Source organism: Cololabis saira, chromosome 8 (genome assembly GCF_033807715.1).
Source record: "Cololabis saira isolate AMF1-May2022 chromosome 8, fColSai1.1, whole genome shotgun sequence".
NCBI lineage: Eukaryota > Metazoa > Chordata > Actinopteri > Beloniformes > Belonidae > Cololabis > Cololabis saira.
Window position 1 is genome coordinate 4,966,348 of NC_084594.1, and position 27,899 is coordinate 4,994,246.

General features: G+C 42.2%; 1 protein-coding gene across 1 annotated transcript in view; it reads right to left on the reverse strand.

Moving 5' to 3' along the window:
- Positions 1–253: 253 nt before the first annotated feature.
- LOC133449090 (glutamate receptor-interacting protein 2-like) overlaps positions 254–27,899 on the reverse strand; it is a 28,616-nt gene continuing 970 nt past the window's right edge. Inside the window, exons 2-9 of the mRNA XM_061728221.1 lie at positions 24,941–25,080; positions 21,845–22,039; positions 21,614–21,770; positions 14,019–14,133; positions 13,699–13,906; positions 13,414–13,604; positions 6,802–6,948; positions 254–648 (exon numbers count right to left, since the gene is read on the reverse strand). Coding sequence (XP_061584205.1) covers positions 490–648; positions 6,802–6,948; positions 13,414–13,604; positions 13,699–13,906; positions 14,019–14,133; positions 21,614–21,770; positions 21,845–22,039; positions 24,941–25,080 — 1,312 coding nt within the window. The 3' untranslated portion in view covers positions 254–489. The remainder of the gene's footprint in view (positions 649–6,801; positions 6,949–13,413; positions 13,605–13,698; positions 13,907–14,018; positions 14,134–21,613; positions 21,771–21,844; positions 22,040–24,940; positions 25,081–27,899) is intronic.

The window sequence follows — 27,899 nt, forward strand, 5'->3', positions numbered from 1 at the left end:
GTTTCTTTATATTTGCAGCATTTATTTTATTTGCAGCGTTGTTTCTTTTTATTTGCAGCATTTCTTTTATTTGCAGCAGCGTTTGTTTCTGATTCCAGCGTTGCTTTTATTTTCAGCAATGGCGGTTCTCGGCCACCGTACGTTTGTTTTAAAAATAAAATAAAAAATGCCATGCACGCATGTGATCATGTTGGAACGCCCCCCGCCCCCTCGCCCCCTCGCCCCCCCAGAAGTGTTAATGTTACCATGGCGACACACGCTGTAAACTCTCAAATGCAAATGGGGATGCTGTGGCCGTGCAGGTGTTTGGACGCGTTTTCAGATTTATTGCCTCGATTCTCAGTAGATATGTTTACAATTACTCTTTTGTCATGGTGTCTCCTGCCTGAGCGAGGCAGCGTGTGTGTGTGTGTGTGTGTGTGTGTGTGTGTGTGTGTGTGTGTGTGTGTGTGTGTGTGTGTGTGTGTGTGCGCAGAGTTTCTTTGTGCTTCACAGGTCCAGCGGGTGGTCTAAGGAGTTGTTGTTGTCCTCGGGGTCGTCGTTGGCCAGCGGGTTGCGGCTGATCACCAGCTCCAGTCGGTCTCCGGCCTCGGTGATGAGCGGCACGGCCAGGCAGCAGTCGAAGTCCCGCGTCCTCACGTGGTTCACCTAGACAGAGGAGGTGGCGCTCAAATCTCCCAATCACTATACACTATATACAGTACTGGAGATGAGGGGGGATGAGGGCGGATGGCATCCCGCCCTAAAATAAAAACGGTCAAAATCATCCCCCCCTGTAAAACCAACCTGATCTCACAAAAATCCGTGAAATGTCCACAACCTCTCCCCACTATTTTCCTGTGGTATATACACGGAAAATGGTATAATTACGTGTGAGCACAACGGATATTGTACCATGCAAAGTCAATGGGATCTGTTGTCGTGATATATACACGGATTATTACATTATTATTATTTATATATTATTCTTTGTCATAGTGGCTAAATTATGAGTTTTTGTCGCGCAAGGTACTGTTTGTTACTGTCAGTTTGTAAAAGCATGTTTTTAACGCTGTTTTAGGAGTGTTTTATTGAGGTTTTAATGGGAGCACCACGGATATAGTACTATGCAAAGTCTATGGGATCCGTCACCCGATTTGACTGCTGTCATACCATTGAATGAAGGACAAAACGATAACAATCATCCCATAGATATGGGCCAGTAGAGCCCTACTCTACCTACTAGTAGGCGCAGGAGGCTGTTATCGCCCCTTTCTATGGCTAACCCCATGTTATTAGTGCTCAGTAGGCACAGAAGTTTTGTTATGAAGCTCACACCTCATCTCCCTTTTTTATGTATTTAGCTAGAATTTTAAAACCTGAACAATAGAATTCAACGTAAAATGCCGGATCTTGTCCATAAAAAAAAACAATACTTTTTGGAACATAGTGTAATGACCACAGATAAGATAAGGCCTTGCCCGCCTGGGCAACACATCAGCATTTGGTCGACTGGTTAGTGCAGTTGACTGTGGTCTGGGAGACTGTGGTTCGAGACACGCTCTGGGCACGACTTGTTCGCCACAGTATTTTCCTCATTGTCTTATGGTTTTCTCTTAATATCTTTACTATTTCTAAACACAAAAACATGAAAGTGTCCTTCATAATTCAATAATACAATAGGTTCATGTTAAGGACATCCGTTTTAATTAGTTCTCCTTCGATTATGACATGTTATTAATGCTCAGTAGGCACAGGAGGTTTGTTATGTATTGTTATAGGTTTGCCTATGAGGCCTATTTCGTGTCTATTTTTGCACAGTTCACTAACGCTTTGAGCTAGGAGGCTGAAATTCTAGGCTCTGTATCAGGTGGTGACTCTCATCCACTGTGCCGAGGTCCAGACCCGTGCGACCTTCGGAAGTGCCAAAGGTCACCGCGTGTGTTGCTTTTCGGGCCTGCAAAGCCTATTTCGTGTCTATTTTTGGACAGTTAACTCACGCTTTGAGCTAGGAGGCTGAAATTCTGGACTCTGTATCAGGAGGTGACTCTGATCAACTGTGCCGAGGTCCAGACCCGTGCGACCTTCGGAAGTGCCAAAGGTCACCGTGTGTGGTGCCTTTTTTGGGCCTTTTTTGTGTGTTTTTTGAATAATTCACTAACGCTTTGAGCTGGGAGGCTGATTTTTGACTATGTTGCAATGCAGAAGGCCCTTTGCTAGGATCTTTTGGTCCCGTGGCTGTATGACTTCCACTGAGCTAGTTGGCGTTGCAGAGGGTTCACAGAGTTGAGACTTGGCAAGCCCAATCTAGGCCCCATATGGAGGCCACAGGTGAAGTTTCAAAGCCCCGCCCATCGAAAAGTACAGGTCCGATCTGCACCAAACTAACGTCTGTCTGTTCAGGGGATGCCCCCAAACAACATATATTTTTGTGTTTAGAAATGTTAAAGATATTAAAAGAAAACCATAACACAATGAGGAAAATACTGTGGCGAACAAGTCGTGCCCAGAGCGTGTCTCGAACCACAGTCTCCCAGACCACAGTCAACTGCACTGACCAGTCGGCCAAATGCTGATGTTTTGCCCAGGCGGGCAAGGCCATATCTATCTGTGGTCGTTACACTATGTTCCAAAAAGTATTGTTTTTATTGGACAAGATCCAGCATTTTACGTTGAATTCTATTGTTCAGGTTTTAAAATTCTAGCTAAATACATAAAAAAGGGAGGTGAGGTGTGAGCTTCATAACAAAACTTCTGTGCCTACTGAGCATTAATAACATGGGGTTAGCCATAGAAAGGGGCGATATAATGAGGTGTGAGCTCCATAGCAAGCATTAATAACATGGGGTTAGCCATAGAAGTAGGGCTCTACTGGCCCATATCTATGGGATGATTGTTATCGTTTTGTCCTTCTTTCAATCGTATGACAGCAGTCAAATCGGGTGACGGATCCCAGTGACTTCGCATAGTACTATATCAGTGGTGCTCACATTAAAACCTCAATAAACCACTGCTAAAACAGCGTTGAAAACATGCTTTTACAAACTGACAGTAACAAACAGTACCTTGCGTGACAAAAACTCATAATTTAGCCACTATAACAAAGAATAATATATAAATAATAATAATGTCATAATCCGTGTATATATCACGACAACGGATCCCATTGACTTTGCATAGTACAATATCCGTGGTGTACACACGGAATTACACCTGCCACTGTTTATGTAATAACTGCTCGGGGGTCATGTTCTGGGTATGGGTCTCTGTAAAGCGTCTAGAGACAACTCTGTTGTATTAGACGCTATATAAATAAAATTGAATTGAATTGAATTGAATTGAATTGAATTATACCATTTTCCGTGTATATACCACAGGAAAATAGTGGTGAGAGGTTGTGGGCATTTCACAGATTTTTGTGAGATCAGGTTGTGTAAAACTGCCATCCCTCCTTTCCATCCCTTATGTAATTTCATCAATGAATGTGGTTTTACTGCTATTTCAACATTTAGAGTCATCACCAGAAAAATAACATCAGAAAAATAACTCATTTGAACATTTTCACCTTTTTCAAGTAAATTTTCACTTGAAATAAGTAGAAAAATCTGCCAGTGGGACAAGACTTATCTTCTCATTACAAGCAAAAAAATCTTGTTCCACTGGCAGATTTTTCTACTTATTTCAAGTGAAAATCTACTTGAAATAGGTGAAAATTGTTGTTTTTTTCCAGTGATGAGTCTTGTTTTAAGTGTAATTAGATTTTTTTTTGCTAAAATGAGACATTTTAACTAGAAATAAGACAACAATTCTTGTTAAGATTTTGAGTTTTTGCAGTGATCCATTTTATTGATAAGTTCAGAAAACTGTTTTTTATTATTGTGTTTTGATGTATTTGATGTAAGCCCAGTGGATATTTAAAGTTTACAGATGGCTGCATTTAACTGCTGCTATGTCATTCCTGCAGTATTTCTGCAGGTGTTTTGGTCACTGCTATTATTTGTAATATATTATATTATTTGTAATCAGCACAAATTATCTGTCCCCATATGATAAAATCCACCATCCCCCTGATTTTTTTTTTTTACAATTCGAGTACTGTCTATACAGCCTTACCGTGTGCCAAAGTGCTTTACAGCAAGTAATAGATATAAAAGGAGGATAAATAAGAACAATAAAACAATAAAAAACAACAAAATACTACAAAATGTAATAAGATAAATTTCATCACACTACTGGGTGTTAAAAGCCATCTTAACGAGGTTTTTAGCCGAGATTTAAAGATGCAGAGGTCAGAAATAAGCTGCATCTCGGTCGACCCCGGTGCTTATATTTTGACCTCGGGACTTCCAACAAAATGTGATTGGTTTGAACTCAGCGCTCTACCGGGATTACGGACACTTAAAAACTCGGATATATACAAGGGAGCGAGGCTGTTAAGAGCTTTAAAAATGGACATCAAAAGTTTAAAATAAATTGAACCTTTGTCAGCCTTCTGATTGTTCGCTGACTGACCAATCAGAACAGCCGTCTCTCTCTTGTTCACATCCGTTGAAAAAGCCTAGGTTTTACTGGCCTTGTATCTAAATTTAAATCACTGGACTTCTTTTTTAAAACTTTTTTATTAGTAAAAAGGAACACTTGTAGGGTCGTGAGGGTGCAGCGTATGTTTTATCCCCAAACTGGCAGAAATCTGAACCGTACTTCCTAAAACAAAGTCGGCTCGGCAGCAGCTACAACCCACAGCTACGACCAAGAAAGCATTTATTAATTTATCTTAAAATGGTTAAGCATGTGCTCGGTAGGGATGGGCGGTATGGACTAAAAAATGTATCACGATGATTTCTGGCATTTATCCCGATAACGATAAAAATGACGATAAAAAAAATACCAATTCAACTCCATCTTTGTAACTATAAATCTATCACCACATTCAGTCTTTGGAGCCAAAACACTGCTCTAAAAGATACTAAATTATACTAATCGTCATCAATGGAAATTTATCGTTCTTTCTTTCTTTCTTTCTTTCTTTCTTTCTTTCTTTCTTTCTTTCTTTCTTTCTTTCTTTCTTTCTTTCTTTCTTTCTTTCTTTCTTTCTTTCTTTCTTTCTTTCTTTCTTTCTTTCTTTCTGGCTCATATCCTTCCTTCCTTCCTTCCTTCCTTCCTTCCTTCCTTCTTTTTTCCCTTCCTTCCTTCCTTCCTTCCTTCCTTCCTTCCTTCCTTCCTTCCTTCCTTCCTTCCTTCCTTCCTTCCTTCCTTCCTTCCTTCCTTCCTTCCTTCCTTCCTTCTTTTTTCCCTTCCTTCCTTCCTTCCTTCCTGCCTTCCTTCCTTCCTCCATCTTCCTTTCTTCCATCCTTCCTTCCATCCTTCCTTCCTTCCTTCCTTCCTTCCTTCCTTCCTTCCTTCCTTCCTTCCTTCCTTCCTTCCTTCCTTCCTTCCTTCCTTCCTTCCTTCCTTCCTTCCTTCCTTCCTTCCTTCCTTCCTTCCTTCCTTCTCGTCATCAACATGAATTTATCGTTTTTTACAGCGAGTTGACAAATTCTTACTGTGGGGAATTTTTTTGACGGTATATCGTGAACGGTAAAATATCACCCATTCCTAGTGCTCGGAGATGGTAAAAGAGACAATCACAGGAATAAATTTCATCCCAAAACCAACCGTAAATTAAGAAAAATGTGGATAAAGCTACGTGGACGGCCACACCTTCCACCGTGCGATCAGCTAAACTCATCAAAAGATCTCGTTTTCACCGAAAACCTCCGTTTTTTAAACTCCCTACACGGTAACTGAAGTGTTCCTTTTTATTTACAGGACTGTCTCAGAAAATTTGAATATTGTGATAAAGTCCTTTATTTTCTGTAATGCAAAAATTTTGTACATTCTGGATTCATTACAAATCAACTGAAATATTGCAAGCCTTTTATTATTTTAATATTGCTGATCATGGCTTACAGCTTAAGAAAACTCAAATATCCTATCTAAAAACATTAGAATATTCTGGGAATCTTAATCTTAAACTGTAAACCATAATCAGCAATATTAAAATAATAAAAGGCTTACAATATTTCAGTTGATTTGTAATGAATCCAGAATGTATGACATTTTTAGGGCCCGAGCACTTGCGCACTTACAGTGCGAAGGCCCTATTGTATCTGTAGGAATTTTTTTTCTTTCTTTCTTCTGACGAAAGGAGGGCCTTTTTTCCCCCTAAACGTGCCCAAAAAGTCACCAAATTTTGCACGCAAGCCAGGCCTGGCGATAAATTTGATATTTCATGGTTTGCATTAATGGGCGTGGCCTAACCGCTCAACAGCGCCCCCTAGAAAACTTTTCTCTGCCATAACTTTTGAACGGGTTGTGATAAAGACATGTGGGTGGTGTCATCGGACTCAGTATTGAGTCCTTCACCATAATTGGTGAAAATTAGCCCCACCCCTTCATCTGATTGGTTGTTCCTATTTTCTGCTATAACTTTTGACTGATTTGACATAGGAAGTCGTGGGTGGTGTCATGTCTGATATGCTTATGGGGGACGGTGGCCATGAGTGCGAGGGCCCGTTCATCACTGCTTGCAGCTTTAATTGTTTTTTTAATTGCATTACAGAAAATAAAGAACTATATCACAATATTCAAATTTTCTGAGACAGTCCTGTATATATAGTTGCTGTTGATCTTCTTTGGTCCAATAATTAGAAATAAAAAACCCTGTTTTTGCAATGGAAGAGGACGGGAGAGATGACAGTGTTGTCCGACCTGGTAACGGGGACAACGGCATGAACAAGTGAGCAGTAACATATAGAATAAATGTTCCAGAGTCACAATCACCTGCAGGATCCTGTCGAAAGGCTTGAGCCCGTTTCTGTCAGCCGGCCCGTCGGGCCTGATCATGTTCACGTAGACGCCCTTCTCCAAGTAGCCGTCGGACACGCTGAAGCCGAAGTCGTCGCTCTCCGGGTCCTTGATCACCGTTACCTGGTGAAACGTAGCGTTTCTTGTAATATTATGAGAATAAAGTCGTAAAATTACAAGAATAAAGTCGTAATATTACAAGCTCCCGGCTCACAGACAAAAAACTTTTGTAAATCAGGTTATATTTGTGTGTGCATCAAAAACACATATGTGAATATTGTCCTACGCACGTGTGAATTGTTCTGTGCATTTGTGAATCGGATTGTGCATTTGTAAATTTTGTCCTGTGCATTTGTGGATCGGCGTGTGTATTTGTGAAATATGAGACTGTAGTAGCCCCATATGAAAGTGACTAAAACTATTAAAAAGTAAAATGATAGCTTGACCCAAAGACTAGACTAAAGCTAAAATTGAAACAGGCTGACAGGCTCGTGGACAAAGGCAGCCGCTCATTTGTGCAGAACGGCTGCTTTTTTTTTTTTTTTTTTATTTAATCAACTTTCCTTCGTATTCTTGAACTGAATTGGATTCATGTTATTATCATTAATGCTCATTAATCATTAATGAGACCAGATTTAATAAACTCCCCAGTTTTTCCTTTGGAACTTGTTGAATGTTAGATAACAAAAGTTTGTTGACCAAAGAAGTTTCACGTGAAGGTTCACCTGATCTTTTGGCTTGTACCGTCATAAGTGGTAGTTTGAAGGTTTGACAGTTTCTTTAACCCTCGGGCTTTCTTTGGGTCAAGGAAGGAAGGAAGGAAGGACAGAAAGAAGGAAGGAGGGAAGGAAGAATGAAAAGAAGGACAGAAAGAAGGAAGGAGGGAAGGAAGAATGAAAAGAAGGACAGAAAGAAGGAAGGAGGGAAGGAAGAATGAAAAGAAGGAAGGAAGGAAGGAAGGAAGGAAGGAAGGAAGGAAGGAAGGAAGGAAGGAAGGAAGGAAGGAAGGAAGGAAGGAAGGAAGGGAGAAAAGAGGAATGGAAGAAGGAAGGAGAGAGCAGGAGGAAAGAAGGAAGGAAGGGAAAAAAGAAGGAAGGAAGGAAGGAAGGAAGGAAGGAAGGAAGGAAGGAAGGAAGGAAGGAAGGAAGGAAGGAGGGAAGGAAGAATGAAAAGAAGGAAGGAAGGAAGGAAGGAAGGAAGGAAGGAAGGAAGGAAGGAAGGAAGGAAGGAAGGAAGGAAGGAAGGAAGGAAGGAAGGAAGGGAGAAAAGAGGAATGGAAGAAGGAAGGAGAGAGCAGGAGGAAAGAAGGAAGGAAGGGAAAAAAGAAGGAAGGAAGGAAGGAAGGAAGGAAGGAAGGAAGGAAGGAAGGAAGGAAGGAAGGAAGGAGGGAAGGAAGAATGAAAAGAAGGAAGGAAGGAAGGAAGGAAGGAAGGAAGGAAGGAAGGAAGGAAGGAAGGAAGGAAGGAAGGAAGGAAGGGAGAAAAGAGGAATGGAAGAAGGAAGGAGAGAGCAGGAGGAAAGAAGGAAGGAAGGAAGGAAGGAAGGAAGGAAGGAAGGAAGGAAGGAAGGAAGGAAGGAAGGAAGGATGAGAGAAAAGAGGAAGGTAACAAGCAAGGAGAATTAGGTCATTTTGACCTGAAGACAGCACCAGGGTTAATGGGGTGACGGATCTATTTCTCCTTCCAGCTATGGGGTGAACAACATGCACATGTCAGCATAAAACCTGCTCAGCTGGTTTGGGTTACTCTATTATTCCATACTGTGTGTTACATAAAACCATATACCCCCCCCCCCCCCCGAATCCTGCATAATTTCATGCTCGCTTTAGGGCGCGTGAAACTTGAACCGTCTCATTTCGCGTGGGAGCTAGCCGGGTCCTGAAGGCAGTACTTGAGTTGAGGGGGGAAGAGGGGGGACGGCATCCCCCCCTGAAATAAAAATGATCAAAATCATCCCCCCTGTAAAACTGCCATCCCCCCTTTCCATCCCTTATGTCATTTCATCAATGAATGTGGTTTTACTGCTATTTCAACATTTAGAGTCATCACCAGAAAAATAACACCAGAAAAATAACTTATTTGACAATTTTCACCTGTTTCAAGTAAATTTTCACTTGAAATAAGTAGGAAAAGCTTTTTCTAATTATTCTAAGTGAAAATCTACTTGAAACAGGTGAAAATTGTTGTTTTTTTCCAGTGATGAGTCTTGTTTTAAGTGTAATGAGATTTTTTTTACTAAAATGAGACATTTTAACTAGAAATAAGACAAATATTCTTGTTAAGATTTTGAGTTTTTGAAATTAACTTAAATTAATTAAATACACTGAGTAGGAAGTTTTCTAAATATGTCAGATACATTTAACATCTTTCGATGGATTTTTCTTAACCCTTGTACTGTCTTTGGGTCAAAATGACCTAATCTCTCCTGTTCCTTCTTTCCTCCTGCTCTCTCCTTCCTTCCTTCCTTCCTTCCTTCCTTCCTTCCTTCCTTCCTTCCTTCCTTCCTTCCTTCCTTCCTTCCTTCCTTCCTTCCTTCCTTCCTTCCTTCCTTCCTTCCTTCCTTCCTTCCTTCATTCATTCTTTCCCCCCTTCTTTCCTTCCTTCCTTCTTTTCTCCCCTCGAACATTCTTTCCTTCCTTCCTTCCTTCCTTCATTCTTTTTTTCCTTCCTTCCTTCCTTCCTTCCTTCCTTCCTTCCTTCCTTCCTTCCTTCCTTCCTTCCTTCCTTCCTTCCTTCCTTCCTTCCTTCCTTCCTTCCTTCCTTCCTTCCTTCCTTCCTTCCTTCCTTCCTTCCTTCCTTCCTTCCTTCTTTTTTCCCTTCCTTCCTTCTTTCTTCCCTTCTTTCCTTCCTTCCTCATTTTCTCCCTTCCTTCCTTCTTTCCTCCCTTCTTTCCTTCCTTCCTTCCTTCTTTTCTCCCTTCCTTCATTCCTTCTTTTCTCCCTTCCTTGACCCAAAGACAGCACACTGTGCAGCATGTTTGACGTAGGCGGAGCCGACCACCCCGGGACGGGAGCCAGCTGGAACCTGCACCACCTCATGTCAGTCACACTGGGCTGTTTTATTTAATCACTTTAGCTGAGATTTTTTGTTATATTGGATCAGAATGAATGCACAGTATAATTAAGTTAAACTCTTTCATGGAACATCTGAAACGAGTCGTTGCCAGAGTAAAAACGAGGACCAGCCGAGCCCCCGCTGAGACCCGGGCTCTCTCCGTCTGCCACTCGTGGCGTTAGAAAAGTGAGCTGGTCAATGTCTGCGGAGCTACGGTGCTGCTAAAACAAAAGAAACTGGACATTTAAGTCGCAGTTTAGAATCTGTTACAAGATCCAGTACTATTTTTGGATTTGCTGTGCACATTCCAGGCGTGCAGAACTTGGCATAAATGTAGTTCCTGCGTTCCCACCAGGATTCAATTCAACACAAAAGTTTGATGGCGACATACCACTGTGTTTTTTTCCCTGACTTTGCAAAAGTTTCATATTCTGCTCCTTATTTCTAGCGTTAATACAATAACCTTAATCCAAAGATGAAAGCAGCATGGTGGAGCCACATTGTAGCCACTCTATAGTCAAGAAAGAGTGGACCCCTCAGAAGTCAACTAAAAATAAATGTTGAGTTTACACACAACTACGACGGAGTATTAGGGCCAAACTAAGACAAAAAAAGAATTGGAAATTACGGGAATAAAGTCATAATGTTGCGAGAATAAAGTCATAATAGAATAAAGTCGTTATATTACGAGAATAAATTTGTAAAATTATGAGAATAAAGTCTTAATGTTGCGAGAATAAAGTCGTAATAGAATAAAGTCGTAATATTATGAGAACAAAGTCGTAATACGAGAATAAAGTCGTAATATTCAGAGAATAAAGTCGTAATACGAGAACAAAGTCGTAATCATACGAGAATAAAGTCGTAATATTATGAGAATAAAGTCGTAATATAATGAGAATATAATTTATGACAACTCTAACAGGAAGAGCTTCTTCTCCCTGTGTTAAAATTATGAATATTGAGCATCTTGTGAAGTTTTAAATATATAACATATTTATAATATATTTAATATTACGACTTTATTCTCGTAATATTATGACTTAATTCTCATAATTGTACAACTTTTTTCTCATATTATTGTGACTTTATTCTCGTAATTTCAATTTTTTTTGTCTTAGTTTGGCAGACGTTACATCAACCTGCTTGAAAATAAAGCCTAAAGGAAGCGAGTACAAACCAAAAAGAACTGGGCCTTGAATGGAGCCTTGTGGTACCCCAAAGTTAAGTGGGGATGCAGCTAAGAAAAACCGGTCTAAATAGAGAAACTTCTGTCTACCAAATCTGACCCGAATCAGCTAAGAACTGTACCTTTAATGCCCACTAGGAATGGGCGATATTTTACCGTTCACGATAAACCGCCAAATAAATTCCCCACGGTAAGAATTTGTCATCTCACGGTAAAAACGATAAATTCCTGTTGATGACGTTTTTGTGTAAAGCTGATTTATGGTTCTACGTTAAATCCACGCACAACGTACGTGAAGGAAGGAAGGAAGGAAGGAGGGAAGGAAGGAAGGAAGGAAGGAAGGATATGAGCCAGAAAGAAAGAAAGAAAGAAAGAAAGAAAGAAAGAAAGAAAGAAAGAAAGAAAGAAATAAGCCTGAAAGAAAGAAAGAAAGAAAGAAAGAAAGAAAGAAAGAAAGACAGAAAGAAAGAAAGAAAGAAAGAAAGAAAGAAAGAAAGAAAGAAAGAAAAAAGAAAGAAAGAAAGAAAGAAAGAAAGAAAGAAGAAAGAAAGAAAGAAGAAGAAGAAAGAAAGAAGGATACATTCCCGTTGATACGTGTTTGTTTAACAAACATGGAGGATCTGAGTCATTCCAGTTTTGCAGTACAGGTGGAACTCATTTAATTGGTTTTTATCAATTCAATTTAATTGGTGTAGTTTAGTAGTATTTAGTATCTTTTAGAGCAGTGATTTGGCTCCAAAGACTGAATGTGGTGATAGATTTATAGTTACAAAGGTGGAGTTGAATTGGTATTTTTTTTTATCATCATTTTTTATCGTTATCGGGATAAAATTAGCGTGATACATGTTTTAGTCCATACAGCCCATCCCTACTGCCCACACATGTTTCTAGTCATGGTGATAACCCAGGGTTTTAGCATGGGGGGCCCGGGGCTACGACCTGCAGACTGTGCAGGTCACAGCTGCATTATTCCAGACATGTAAACACCTCCATGGCAATATAACAAGCATTTGCAGCATTTGTGGGCACCAGATGGCACACAGCATTTGTGCAAAGCTCTCTAAATAAGTCCTTCATTGTGAGATCCAAAGTAAAGCACTGTGAGCACCGTTTTATCCGCCCTGCTGCCGCGCTCTTCTGCTGGATTGATTACTGTTACTTGCACTGTTTGGTTTTCTCCCTTCATTTTAATTTTGTGATTCAGTCATTGTGGTGAAAGCTGACACATTTTACATTTATTTTTAACCCTTGTGCTGTCTTCGGGTCAAGGAAGGAGGAAGTGAAGAAGGAAGGAAGGGAAAAAAGAAGTAAGGAAGGAAGGGAGAAAAGAAGGAAGGAAGGAAGGAAGGAAGGAAGGAAGGAAGGAAGGAAGGAAGGAGGGAAGGAAGGAAGAAGGAAGGAAGGAAGGAAGGAAGGAAGGAAGGAAGGAAGGAAGGAAGGAAGGAAGGAAGGAAGGAAGGAAGGAAGGGAGAAAAGAAGGAAGGAAGGGAGGAAAGAAGGAATTAAGGGAGAAAAGAAGGAAGGAAGAAAGAAAAGAAGGAAGGAGGGAAGGAAGGGAAGGAAGGAAGGAAGGAAGGAAGGAAGGAAGGAAGGAAGGAAGGAAGGAAGGAAGGAAGGAAGGAAGGAAGGAAGGAAGGAAGGAAGGAGAAAAGAAGGAAGGAAGGAAGGAAGGAAAGAATGGAGAAAAGAAGGAAGGATGGAAGGAATGAAAGAAGGGAAAAAAGAAGAAAGGAAGGGAGGAAAGAAGGAAGGAAGGAAGGAAGGAAGGAAGGAAGGAAGGAAGGAAGGAAGGAAGGAAGGAAGGAAGGCAAGGGAGGAAGGAAGGAAGGAAGGAAGGAAGGGAGGATAGAAGAAAGGAAGGGAGAAAAGAAGGAAGGAAGGGAGCAAAGAAGGAAGGGAGAAAAGAAGGAAGGAAGGAAAGAAGGAAGGAATGGAGAAAAGAAGGAAAAAAGAGAGAAAGGAAGGAAGGAAGGAAGGAAAGGAGAAAACAAGGAAAGAATGTACGAGGGGAGAAAAGAAGGAAGGAAGGGAGAAAAGAGGATGGGAAGAAGGAAGGAGAGAGCAGGAGGAAAAAAGGAAAGGAGAATTAGGTCATTTTGACCCAAAGACAGTACAAGGGTTAAATAAAGCTGCTACCATTTTTCTGCCTTATTATTATTTTTTTATCTAACTTGCTGTTTGGTGAAATTTAGTCATCTAAAATTAAAATGAGATGGTTAGTTCTAGTTTCGAGTAGCATGGAGGTAAGGATGCAAAGAATCATCGTAGCTCTTACTTTGTATTTAGCTGTTGAAGCAAACCTTTCACTTTACAAGAAACTGCAAAGCATCAGAGGTTTGGACTCACTTTGTGCAGCTCCAGGGGCGTTGGGGATAGAATTCCCTGCATTTCCTCTTTGATCCTACGGGACTCCCACGTTCTCTCTGATACTCTCAACGACGCCTTGGGCTTGGGATCGTGGTGCAGAACAGGGGATTGGTCGTCTTGCTGGAGATGGGCCTCTTGGTGGAAATTGGTTTCGTCGTGCAGGTGGGCGTCTGAGTCGCACAGGAATACACGTTAATACGCCATATTTCTTATCTCTTGCTGGTTGGTGGTACTGTGCCCAGTCATGTGACATGTGACGCTGACCTTGGTGGAACTGGGCCTCTTCGTGTAGATGGGCCTCCTCGTGCAGGTGGATGCCCTGATGGAGGTGTGTACTCTGGAGCAGGTTCCCCTGGTGGAGGGAATTCCTCCGGAGCGGGCTCATCCTGCTGTGGCTCAGGATGGGCTCGGGTGGAGGCTTTCCGACTCCGTCTACGCCCAGGCTGATGGCCGTCCCTGTCATGATGGACGCCTGCACAAGCAAATACACGTGATCACCAGGACACGGACACATCTCACGTTGATACGTGACATTAATGACGTGCATTTTTAAGTTGGATGTGAGTTTTAACATGCAGGCAAACCTCTATTTCTCTGAGGAGCTCAGACTGACCGCAGGTCTCCAGGTCCTCGAGTGCCTGACACCAGAAACTGTCGTCTGGATCCAACAGGATTCCATCCGGTGGTTGGCCGATAAACCTATCAAATACAAATGACACTTGCTTTCTTCGTTTTTTTGTAAGATTTTACTGTTAGATATTCTGTTTTGTCACTTTCTATATACTTAGTTTGACAAAAGGTGGAAGTTAATAGTTTTTTGTACTGTCGGAGGCCATGGAAAAGCTCCCTTCAGCTCAGTGGTGTTGGGCTACCGTTCATGTGCTCATGTGAACTCTGAACTTATGAGTGCATATGGACATTTTGAATATGTGTATTCGACTTTAAAGCCGGCTCAACCCAAAATCAGCTACCTATTTCTGAGACTGATTTCTGCTGTTAAAAGTTATCATTTTTCCTGGAAAACCAGGTGGTGCCCCACGAGGATTAAATGATTTTGATAATTAAATTTGATAAAAAGTCTACTTTATTAATTATTAATAATTGTTGAATAAAATTATTAATAACTCTTGATAACTGGAACAGTGCCCCTATGTGGCACAACATAATTGGTGCCCCGTGTGAGGCTCCGAATATAACAGCATTGTCACTGAATTTGTGTGAAATAACCGAACATTAATTTTGATCGGGAAAGAAAATATTTTTATTTTTCTTACCCTCTCTCATTAATATCGGATTTCTACGGTTATTGTAAAACCTCCTGTTTTAATGGCAACCTAGCTTCACTAATGGTTGGTTGTTTTGTTAAGTTCTTTCATTTTATTAATTTGAACTTTTATTTCTATCACTAGATTTTATTAATCTTTTGATTAATTTCCTGTGCAACCATACTTAACCAAAGTTAATGGTTGGTTTTGTTTTAAAGGTATTGTGACATCATTTTTAACATGCTTTTAACACTATTAAAAGTCTTGGCCAACATCCCTCAAATGTGTCTAAAAGAGTGTAACAAGAAAAACTTCACTCTAGTACTCCATTCTGTCCTTTTTATGAAAGTGTTTTTTTGTGCCGTGAAAAATGGTTCCTTTTTCCCCTTTCCTGTCAATCATTGCCCCGCTCCTCCTCCAAACCTCCTCCAACCAACCGCTACACACTTCTGCCGTCTTCACACACACGCGCGCACACCGACCACAAACACCGACACACACAGCCCAGACAGGGCGACTAGACAGACCACAGCAAACAATCACAAAAATAAAGGCATGTAAATAAAGTGTCCCCTTATCTTAAGTCCAGTCAGTGGCCGCGGGTCTTCTTAGCTGTTTTCCTCCGGTGATTAGAACAAAAGAGGCTCTAACAGCTCCGTGTTAAGCCTGATTTATGGTTCCGCGTTAAATCGACGCAGAGCCTACGCCGTAGAGTTCAGCGTACGGTGCGCGTCGCCGCGTAACCCTACGCCGTAGGCTCTGCGTCGGTGTAACGCGGAACCATAAATCAGCCTTTATGGTGCGCTGGAGAGGAGAGGAGGCAGCGAGCTGGGTGGAGGGGGCGGTGATTTAGCGGGCCCTGACGTCACGGCCCGCCACCAAACCAGGTGCGCCGTTTTTGCACAGTTATGCGGAAAATCCCAGAAAGCACACAATACACTGAATGTTAAAAGTTCGTTGTTTTTTGGGTGTAATTGATGTCAAGACACCCAACAAAACACAAAAAATCAAGAAAAATGTGTTTTTCATGTCACAATACCTTTAAGTTCTTTAATTCTATTAATTTGAACTTTTATTTCTAAAACTGGATTTTATTAATCTTTTGATTAATTTCCTGTGCAACCATACTTAACTGAAGTTAATGGTTGGTTTTGTTTTAAGTTCTTTAATTTTATTAATTTGAACTTTTATTTCGTGGATCACTTTTATTAATCGTTTTGATTAATTTCCTTTTGCAACCATACTCAACTGAAGGTAATGGTTGGCTGCTTCAAGTTCTTTAATTCCATTAATTGAACTTTTGTTGTTATTACCCCAGGTGATTTATTAATCTTTTTGGATTAATTTCTACCATGCTTTATTAGTTTGAATCTTTAATTTAAGTTATTTAAAGATTCCTCCTTTTTAATTCACTTCGCTCCGACTGAAACCCCCTTTCCCCGCTCCGAGTTTTCTGTTTATATCAGGAATCGGGACGTCTCGAGGATGGACGGCCAGCGTCTCGCCTCAGCTGTGAGCTGCATTTCCTGGATCCGTGACGCCCGCGTTTTGGCGACCGGCGAGCAGGGCCGCACGTCTACAAGTGACCGCCCCCCCGCCGCGCCTCGAAGCGCGTGAGAGGCTCCGTTCGATCCGGAAGCACGGCCCGGCTCGAGGCGGCGCTCCACCGCTGTCCCGTTTCGTTTCAAGGAAAGGAGACGGGAACCGAGAGACTCTGACGGGGAGAACCTGGCAGAAACACGACCCGCAGTCGACAGAGCTGCAGCTTCCAGATCCGGAGATCCAGAGGAGGCGTGAGGTTTTATGGTCCTGGTTGATCAGTGTAATCTAGAGCGGTCCAGAGCTACATTTGTGTTTAATGAAGTAACAGTTCGTATTACTGTGCAACGCGGGCAACTCCCGGCATCATTATCATTATTGTGTTTATTTTGTGGCGCCATTTTCCGCCAGTTATTCACGGTTTAAATGCCGTTTTGGTCATCCGGGCTGATTGCACGTGGTGTGACGAGGGCGACGCCATCTTTAAATATCAAAGCCATCTTTGGCCGGCCACGTGCAGTCACGTCGTTTGAACCACCGAGGTGATCGTGTTTATTATTGTTTTCGATTTCTGTTCCATTTATGCAGTTAACGTTTCATTTTTATTTTTATTGTTGTTGTTTTTCTTGTTAATTAGTGTTTTATCTTTTAACGTAGTTGACATCAGGATTTAATCAATGGTGTGTCGCCTTTCCATCTGCTTGACACCTCGATGTGAATAAATGCTGATTGATTTTAATGAGAAGTTGTTTGTGTTGTTTTATACAGATTCTGGTCACAATGGCTGTTTGACAGAGCTAGAGCCGAACTGTAACGCCTTCAACATTATTCACCAGTAATAACAGCCCTTTACTGTGTTCTGGTGGAATAATTTTTCTGAGACTGATTTCTGCTGTTAAGTTATAATTTTTCCTGGAAAACCAGGTGGTGCCCCACGAGGATTAAATCATTTTGATAATTCAATTTGATAAATAGTCTAATTTATTAATTATTGTTGAATAAAATTATTAATAACTCTTGATAACTGGAACAGTGCCCCTATGTGGCACAACATAATTGGTGCCCCGTGTGAGGCTCTGAATATAACAGCATTGTGACTGAATTTGTGTGAAATAACCGAACATTAATTTTGATTGGGAAAGAAAATATTTTTATTTTTATTCCCTTCTCTCATTTATATTGGATTTCTACGGTTATTGTAAAACCTCCTGTTTTAATGGCAACCTAGCTTCACTAATGGTTGGTTGTTTTGTTAAGTTCTTTAATTTTATTAATTTGAACTTTGATTTCTATGACTAGATTTTATTTATCTTTTGATTAATTTCCTGTGCAACCATACTACACTGAAGTTAATGGTTGGTTTCGTTTTAAGTTCTTTAACTTTATTAATTTGAACTTTTATTCCTATCACATGATTTTATTAATCTTTTGATTAATTTCCTGTGCAACCATACTTAACTGAAGTTAATGGTTGGTTTTGTTTTAAGTCATTTAATTTTATTAATTTGAACTTTTATTTCGTGGATCACTTTTATTAATCGTTTTGATTAATTTCCTTTTGCAACCATACTCAACTGAAGGAAATGGTTGGCCGCTTCAAGTTCTTTAATTCCATTAATTGAACTTTTGTTGTTATTACCCCATGTGATTTGATGTATTTGGAGTCTGATTTGTGTCCTACTGAATATCAAAGGAGCTTAGTAACTTGAGCTAAGTTGGAAAACCTGATTAATGCAAAAGTTAAAATCCTAATTCTTTGTCTCTAAAGACACCTAAGGACCAGCCACCCTTCCACCTTCTCCGCTGACTCCAGTGAGGAGTTGGCTGGAGCCAGCCTGGCGCTGGGGGGGAGACCCGGAGCCCCGGAGCCCCGGAGCCCCGGAGCCCCGGGCTTCCTCCTGGTGGGACATGTGAGAAACGCCGCTATGGACGGCATCTGGAAAACATCCTGGTTCGATGTCCAGTTGGTTCCCTTCGATGCTGAGAAACAGCAGACTCCCAAACGGCTGGGGGCCTCGCCGTCCTCCCGAGGAAGAGCCCGTCCACCCTTCGGAGAAAGTTTGTTGCAGCCACAACCTCATTTTTTCCATCACAACCCACAACTCCTGACCTCGGGGTTGAGGCTCGGAGCGGATATCAACCGGAAAATTAACATCTTCATCTTTTGGCTCAGTTCTTTCTTTATCAACAAAGAGACACCCTAATCCAGCTGTCAATCCTCCACCCTGAGATACCTCAACAACTCTCTAAATTAAAATAACTTTGGTCGTACTTTTCCTGGATTGGCAGTGCACTCGTGATCAATAAAAGTTTGTGGACTATAGGGAAGTATTCAAGTATCTGTACGGGGCAAGAGGTGCGTTTCCATTAGTGGGGCCGGGGATCAGATCTAGGAGGCTGGGATTGTGACGGGTCTGACCTCATTGGTGCTTTGAGCCATCGTGGGTCCATTCAGAGGGACGACTGTCCAGGGAAGTGTTGTGGCCTTGTATAAGTTCACAAAACATTCTTGTTCCTGATAACCGAGACACACACCAACCACTTAGAGTGCATAGAACGACCCCCAGACCCCTCACTGATGGAAATGGGCTATTTGTTCTGGTTAAATCCAACATGAGTAATCTGTTAACACTGAATGTCCCCAACTGACAGGATTAATTTGCTTTCAGTGTGCAGATTATTTTTCCTCCTCGTCCGTCCTCTGGGCTCTCCACCCCCAGTGGTGGTTGCATAACTCCAGCGAACGCTGCCGTCCTCTCAAGTCTCGCCCTCCTGACTCACTGCTGCACACACGGATGCAAACGCACTCAGTTCCAGATACTTGGATCGTCTGACTTCATGACTAAGCCTTCCGCACAAAAACATGCCCCCCAGCAACTCCCGGGGTGCATGCAGGCACCACCGGCCCGACAATAAGAGGAGACAGTTCCCTGCAGAAAATCAACACCATAATTAAAGCTGCAAGCAGCGATTAACGGGCCCTCGCACTCACGGCCACCGCCCCCCATAAGCATATCAGAAATGACACCACCCACGACTTCCTATGTCAAAACATTCAAAAGTTACTGCAGAAAATAGGAACTATGAAATATCGACCAATCAGAAGAAGGGGCGGGGCTAATTCAGGCCAATGAAGGTCAAGTACTAAAACCGAGTCCAATGACACCACCCACAAGTCTTGATGTCAAACCATTCCAAAATTATGGCAGAGAAAAGTATTCTAGGGGGCGCTGTTGAGCCATTTTGCCACGCCCATTAATGCAAACAATGAAGTATCAAATTATCGCCAGGCCTGGCTTGCGTGCAAAATTTGGTGACTTTTGGGGAACTATCAAATATGGACCAATCAGATGAAGGGGGGGGGCGCGCATTTTGGCGTCTAGCGTCGCCGCGGTAATGCTTTTGAAAGAGAAAAGTAATGCGCGTTGTCGCAGGATGGAGACGCACATTTTGGTGTATAATACACCTGGGTGCACATTACGGTTCGGGCTCTGAAGGGGCTGAAGAAATGGCATAAATTTCGCCAAAATGACACGATTAATTCAAGATAGCCGACTTCCTGTTCGGTTTCGGCCATGGCGCCAAGAGACTTTTTTCTTTAAGTTGCGACATGATACAGGTGTGTACTGATTTTCGTGCATGTACGTCAAACCCTGTGGGGCTTGAGGCACAAAGTTTTCTAGGGGGCTGTTGAGCCATTTTGCCACGCCCATTAATGCAAACCATTAAATATCACATTTATCACCAGACCTGGCTTGCATGCAAAATTTGGTGACTTTTGGGGCACGTTTAAGGGGGCATAAAGGCCCTCCTTTCGTCAGAAAAATAATAATAAAAATTCCTACAGATACAATAGGCCCTTCGTACTGTAAGTGCTCGGGCCCTAATAATTAACTATATTTACAGCAGTTTTCTAAACTACGTCACAAGGCTATAAACTTAGGTCCCTAAAACGTTGCACCAGTCCTTGGATCGCAGGTAATCCTGTTAGATAATTCCAGCGTCCGTTAATTCATTTATTCCAGTCAGAGAGGGCAACAAGATTTACGCTGATTCGTGTAACAGAGTCTTCATTTGAGATTGAGATTCACAGGTGAGGAATATATTGGGGACAACACGAGGTTCACCAGAGACATTTTGATGTATTTGATGGATTTAGGAAACGGGGAATCGACTTCGTGATCAATGGACAGCCGTTACTGAAGCCCCAGAAGCAAAGTTAAACCCCCAGTATCAACAGATCAATCTAATTTGATCGGTCTAACAAGGCAAACTGCAGGATGTATATAATCTTCTAAATGGCCCCTGAAAGACGGAGAACTTTAAATCAAAATCCCTCCGTCCTTAGCTGACCTTAGCCATAAAAAATAATTTAATTTTAAACTTTTTAGGTTAAATACACTGAGTAAGTAGTTTTCTAAATATGTCAGATACATTTAACATCTTTTAATGGCTTTTTCTTAATCCTTGTACTGTCTTTGGGTCAAAATGACCTAATCTCTCCTGTTCCTTCTTTCCTCCTGCTCTCTCCTTCTCCCTTCTCCCTTCCTCTTTCCTTCCTTCCTTCCTTCCTTCCTTCCTTCCTTCCTTCCTTCCTTCCTTCCTTCCTTCCTTCCTTCCTTCCTTCCTTCCTTCCTTCCTTCCTTCCTTCCTTCCTTCCTTCCTTCCTTCCTTCCTTCCTTCCTTCACTCAAACCGCAAGACTTTAACAAGACGTTAACAATCGTCTGGCCATCGTGAAAGGCAAACATTCGCACAACTTTCAAGCATTTTGTTGGACTTATTTTGGAGCCTCAGGTCACGGACACATGACAGTCACAATGTCAACAATGAACTCCTCTGTATGTCAAAGAGTTAACAACACTGAGAAAAAAATACGGAATATTACGCTGCTTCAGTAGCTTTTAGCACTACTGGTACACTTCGACACAAAACCAGGGATACAAAGCATGTAGTTAATGATGAGGCATTGTGACACCATGGCTGACCTGAAATGTCAGCTTCCTACCCCCTGCAGAGGCGACAACTTGGAAGTAGCTTCAAAAAAGACTTGAACCACGGGAATGCCGTATGATGAAGTTCCTGACTGACTATGGGGTAGGTTCCAACTGAATGATCACATCTGACTGTAAATACCCATTAATTGCTTTTTGTCTTTCACCTTTGGCTTGTTTATTCCTGCCGTTTGTGCTTTGAACTTACTGTATAAAAGTCCTATTGTCAAACCATTCGGGTTCAGCACACCAACCCAGCCATGCACTGCGTTTGGTCCGCTCACCGCCGGCTACTGAATAAAACTCACTACACCACAGCAGATTTCTGAACTGGATTTTATATTATTCCTCAACATTAACAATCCTAAATGTGTTTTCCTACCCTGGCGGTTTGTCCCAGTCGTCTTCACTGAACCCTCCATCGCTGAACGGGTAGTTCTTTCGTCGTCCAGGTGGAGGTGTGCTACCGCGCTGCTGCTTGACGCTCCGCCACTCGTGCGGGTGCAGGGCGATGCCGGCTGCTTGGTGGCTGTACGTACCTGCAGGGAAAACGGGGGCGTGTTTTCACCAGCGAGCCCGGCCCAGCGGACTGATCCACCTGCGTGACACCTACCCTGGCTGCCGTAGCCGGCGTCCAGGCCAGAACCGTCCCAGGACTCCATGGCCGAGTCCACGCTGGGTATGGTGGTGGAGTAAAGCTCCGACAGCTTGTTGGTCTGCTGGCTGTCCGTCAAATCGTCCTCTTCTGGGTCACTGATCTCGTTTTCCGTCGTGTCCTCGATATCGTTGACCTTCCTCTCATCTAAATCTTAAAGCCAAGAAAACAATTACATTTAACAAAAGTGTTGTTTTCCAGACGCATCGCTTCATCTAGAGGGTAGAATCATTTCTGTCTACAGCCGCGAGCTCGCACCCTAACTAGGGCCCGAGCACTTACAGTGCGAAGGCCCTATTGTATCTGTAGGAATTTTATTTTTTTTCCTCGTTTTTTTTTTTTTTATTTATTTTTTTTCCGACGAAAGGAGGGCCTTTTTTCCCCCTAAACGTGCCCTAAAAGTCACCAAATTTTGCACAGAAGCCAGGCCTGGCGAAAAATGTGATATTTAATGGTTTGCATTAATGGGCGTGGCCTTACGGCTCAACAGCGCCCCCTATAAAACTTTGTGCCTCAAGCCCACAATACGGTTTGACGTACATGCACCAAAATCGCTACACACCTGTATCATGTAGCAACTTAAAGAAAAGTCTCTTGGCGCCATGGCTGAAACCGAACAGAAAGTCGGACATTATGAATTAATCGTGTAATTTTGCCGCAATTTATGCCATTTCTTCAGACGCTTCAGAGCCCGAACCATAACATGCACCCAGGTGTGTTATACATCAAAATATGCGTCTCCATCCTGCGACGATGCGCATTACTTTTCTCAGTCAAAAGGGTTACTGTGGCGACGATATAACGACTCGTGGGTGGTGTCATCAGACTCGGTTTTGAGTCCTTGAACATAATTGCTGCAAATTAGCCCCGTCCCTTCATCTGATTGGTCCATATTTGATAGTTCCTACTTTCTGCCATAACTTTTGAATGGTTTGATATAGAGAGTCGTGGGTGGTTTCATCCGCTAAATGTCCAGGCCTGAAGAATCTACATACAAGTCATACAAGCTTCCACTGCAGCCTGAAGGTGCACAAGGGTGCGAGGGCCTGTTCATCGCTGCTTGCAGCTTTAATTATTCCTTTTCATAATCCTGAGTGTCTTTCTGGTGCGACAACTTCCACCAACCAGCCACGAGGTTGTGACTTCTGGCAGCTGAAGTGTGTAAATCTGCTCATATTATGTTGAAATGTTCTACTTGGATAACCTGCGTCCTGTTTTCCCATCAAACGTTTTTCCAGTCAACCCCATTCTCCCCCTGTGGCGGTTGCCGACCCCCTACCACAGGGGTCGGCAACCCGCGGCTCTAGAGCCGCATGCGGCTCTTTAGCGCCGCCCTAGTGGCTCCTGGAGCTTTTTCAAAAATGTTTGACCTTTTCTTATTCTTTTTCTTTTTTTTCTGCCCTTTTTCTTCCTTTTTTTCCTCTTTTTTCTTTTTTTTTCTCTTTTTTTCTTCCTTTTTCCTTTCCTTTTTAATCTCTATATTTCAACTTTTTTCTCGAAATTTTGACTTTTTTCACAACATTTCGACTTTTTTCTCGAAATTTTGACTTTTTTCTCGACATTTTGACTTTTTTTCTCGAAATTTTGACTTTTTCTCAATAATTTGACTTTTTTTCTCAACATTTTGACTTTTTTCTCAACATTTTGACTTTTTTCTCGACGCTTCTACTTTTTTCTCGACATTTCAACATTAATCTCGACATTTTGACTTTTTTCTCGAAGTGCATAATGAAAGAAAAAAAATCTTCCCCCAGTTATAGGTAATATAAGAACATGCAGCATGTGTCGCCTTCATTCTAAGGCTTATACAAGACAAGACAAGACATTTTTTGCGGCTCCAAACATATTTGTTTTTTGTGTTTTTGGTCCAATATGGCTCTTTCAACATTTTGGGTTGCAGACCCCTGCCCTACCAGTAAAGCAGGGGACACTGTAAAAAACGCTAACTCAGGAAGGACTCAAACATGGTGGCAAAGAGTCTGAGATCTGCGCTTCAAACTGCCAATCTGATGAGATCTGCAGGAATATCTGAGGCTAGTACTGTCCACAGAGACCCCAATCCACGTCCCACGAGGCCCAAAGGATGAACCTTCACTAAAGAAGATAATCCAGATGAGTTATGAGCTAAAGCTTTAGCTCCACAATATACTGTATCTGTCGGATGCAAAGAACACCGTGATGGGACATGGAGATAGTGTGGTTTCTGTCAGCCTGTTTCCATTTTAGATTTAGTCTAGTCTTTGGGTCCAGCTATCATTTTAGTTTTTATTAGTTTTAGTCACGTTCATTCTCCTTTTAGTCGTGTCAAGTTTCAGTCGACTAAAAGTCTGAGCATTTTACTCTTATTTTAGTCAGAATTGTCCAGGACCATTTTAGTCTAGTTTTAGTCAAATATTGTATTTAGCCAAACCCATTTTACAATTCAAACAAGGTTATCTTATTATTATTATTATATTACTGTTATAGACTACCTGATAGACTCAAGAACAATAACAAAATAATGAAACAAAATAATGAACAATATAATGAAAATGTCAAGAAACTGAATGAAGGGTTTTTGAGGCCACGCCGCTGCAAGTAAAATAAACGCTACAAACAAAAAGAAACGACGCTGCAAATAAAAGAAACGCTGCAAATATAAAGAAACCCCGCTGCAAATAAAATAAACGCCGCTGACGGAAGTGAATTACCGGGGACTATTTTTGCCGATGCACCGGTGTTGCACATTAAAAATGACACGTAGCGACGTTGAACACTAACCTTTTCACTTATTTTCTCGTTCGTTGTTCTTTTTATTCCTGGCTCTTCTTATTTCTTCCTTTTCACTTACGTCCTCTTCGTCTTTTTCTTCTCCTCTCATGTAAAAAACACCGGTGCATCAGCAAAAATAGTCCCCGATAATTCACTTCCGTTGTGGCTTTTTTATTTGGCGTTTGTTTTTATTTGCAGCGTTTCTTTTATTTTCAGCAATGGCGGTTCTCGGCCACCGTACAGCTTAATTTCTCTGGAAAATTTAAAGACACCTACTTGACCCCTCCCCCCTTTCGTACTCACTGTCGAGCTGTTTTTTGATCTTGAGGGTGACGGTCTCTCCAGCCATCTGCAGCAGGTGGATGGCTTCGCTCAGCGGCTTCCCTTTCAGACTCACGCTGTTGATGGCCAGGATCCGGTCTCCGACATGAATAGCCCCCGTCCTGGGAACGCACGAAAGACGCAGCTTCACACACACGCAGATCCACCAAAGACAATGAAATATTGAACATAACCAGTACTGGAGTTGTAAAAAAAAATCAGGGGGGATGGTGGATTTGATCATATGGGGACAGATAATTTGTGCTGATTACAAATAATATAATATATTACAAATAATAACACTGACCAAAACAGCTGCAGAAATACTGCAGGAATGACATAGCAGCAGTTAAATGAAGCCTTCTGTAAGCTTTAAAAGGAACCCTGCATATTAAGACATGTAGGTCTTAAAAGATAAATGTTGGTATCAATTATAACAATGTGATATAAAAAACCTTGTTGATGTCTTCGTTTTTATAAAATTTGAAAATATAATTTAACATGTAGGTCGCCATTGTTTTTTACATTCTGGGTAGTACGTCACACGGTGGCACCTGCTGGCCCCCGTCCACTGTTCTGACACCCAGAAACGGATGAAAACACAGCTAAACAGGTGACGGCGCACCAGAAACACAGATGAAAACACAGCTGAACATTAAGGTAGGTGACGGCGCACCTACAAAAAAGTAAAATAAAATAAAAAAAAAGTGCAGCCCCATACAGCATGAACTATAAAAACACCATAAAACTCAGATAGACTAACAGACCACACGTTTCAACTAGCAGATAACCGATGCTACAATAAAAACCCCAGCCAGATCTGGCGTCATTAAATTAAATAAAGATGTTCTTGCCTATTTGAAGCGAAGTCTGCGCCTCCCGTTTCGTCAAAGTCCCGGGCCAGTCCCCTCAGCCTCTTCTCTGTCATCAAACGGTGCACCCAGCCCCGAGGCCGGTTTTAGGGGGGGGCAGGGGTGGGCTATGCCCACCCAAACGTGCATATTGCCCACCGGCGTCTCCATCCCGGCGGCGGTAGCGAGAGCGGAGAGCGGAGAGCGGGTGGCGGAGCGCTGCGGGCTGTAGAGCCCCGGCTACGCAGGCTACGGCGTAGCCTACGCCGTCTACGCCGTAGGGTACGCCGTCTACGCAGGAGCCTAATGCACTGGTAAGATGCGCACGACATTGATCATTTTTGCAGATCTCCCGTGCATCACAGAACTTTGATCCAGTTTGCCTGAACCGAGACGTCTTATGGGCTCCCTCGTCAGCCTCCACGGCCGGGAGATGCTGCTCAACTATGTTTTAGATACCTGTCCCAGTTAAACTAATGGGGCTTATCTTCCCAGAGCCACCGTCGTACGTCATCGCCCCCAGAATGCATTGCGCAGGTAAAACATGGCGCCTCCCGCAGGTCAAAATATGTAATAAACATTGTAGATTTTTAAAGCAATTAGATTATTTTATGTGTTTCTAACAACATATTTTAGTATAAGAGAACAATTGTGGCTAATTAGGGACTACATGTCTTAATATGCAGGGTTCCCTTTAAATATCCACTGGGCTTACATCAAATACATCAAAACACAACAATAAAAAACAATTTTCTGAACTTATCAATATGACTCTGTCCTTCACAGGATAAGTAACATGGATCACTGCAAAAACTCACAATCTTAACAAGAATATTTGTCTATTTCTAGTTAAAACTTATTTACACTTAAAACAAGACTCATCGCTGGAAAAAACAACAATTTTCACCTGTTTCAAGTAGATTTTCACTTGAAATAAGTAGAAAAATCTGCCAGTGGAACAAGATTTTTTTGCTTGTAATAAGAAGATAAATCTTGTCCCACTGGCAGATTTTCCTACTTATTTCAAGTAAAAATGTACTTGAAACAGGTGTGAAAATTGTCAAATAAGTTATTTTTCCGGTGTTATCTTTCTGGTGATGACTCTAAATGTTGAAATAGCAGTAAAACCATGTTCTTTGATGAAATGACATAAGGGATGGAAAGGGGGGATGGCAGTTTTACAGGGGGGGGTGATTTGGACCGTTTTTATTTCAGGGGGGGATGCCATCCCCCCTCATCCCCCCTCAACTCCAGTACTGAGCATAACCGGTTCTCATTATTTAATTACTAAGTGATAACATATTTAGATATCTCGTCTTTGAGCCCGGATCACTGCGTTGACAGATGTAGTGAGCTGAGCCAGACGAGTCCACGAGCGCTGGGCTGCAGCGCTGCAGCGCCACCGGGACTGTTTACCACATCTGACTGGGTGAATTTCCAGATAAATATGCCTCGTGCGAGTGTGCAAGCGTTCCCGGGGCCACAGCAGGTGACGGTGGAAAGGAAAACAGCCGCCGCGCCCTTTAATTCCACTATCACTCGCCGCCACATCAAACCGGCGTGGAATTAGGAATAATCCTCGGTCTTGCGTCCTCCCTGAACAGAGATAAATCGTTCGGAGGTTTTATCCCGCAGGCAGGCAATCATGTACTTTTAATGGGCGAGACAAATAACTCAGAGTGATTAAAGACAGACACACACGTGTGTGTTCAAGTGTTCAGATTTATTTATTATGTTTCTATCGACCAGAGCTGGTTTGATGAGACGTGAGCAAGTCTTAACCCTCGTACTGTCTTCGGGTCCTTCCTTCCTTCCTTCCTTCCTTCCTTCCTTCCTTCCTTCCTTCCTTCCTTCCTTCCTTCCTTCCTTCCTTCCTTCCTTCCTTCCTTCCTTCCTTCCTTCCTTCCTCCTTTCCTTCCATTCTCTCTTCCTTCCTTCCTTCCTTCCTTCCTTCCTTCCTTCCTTCCTTCCTTCCATTCTCTCTTCCTTCCTTCCTTCCTTCCGTTCTTCCTTCCTTCCTTCTTTCATTATCCCTTCCTTCCTTCCTTCCATCCTTCCTTCTTTACTTCCTTCCTTCTTCCTTCCCCTTC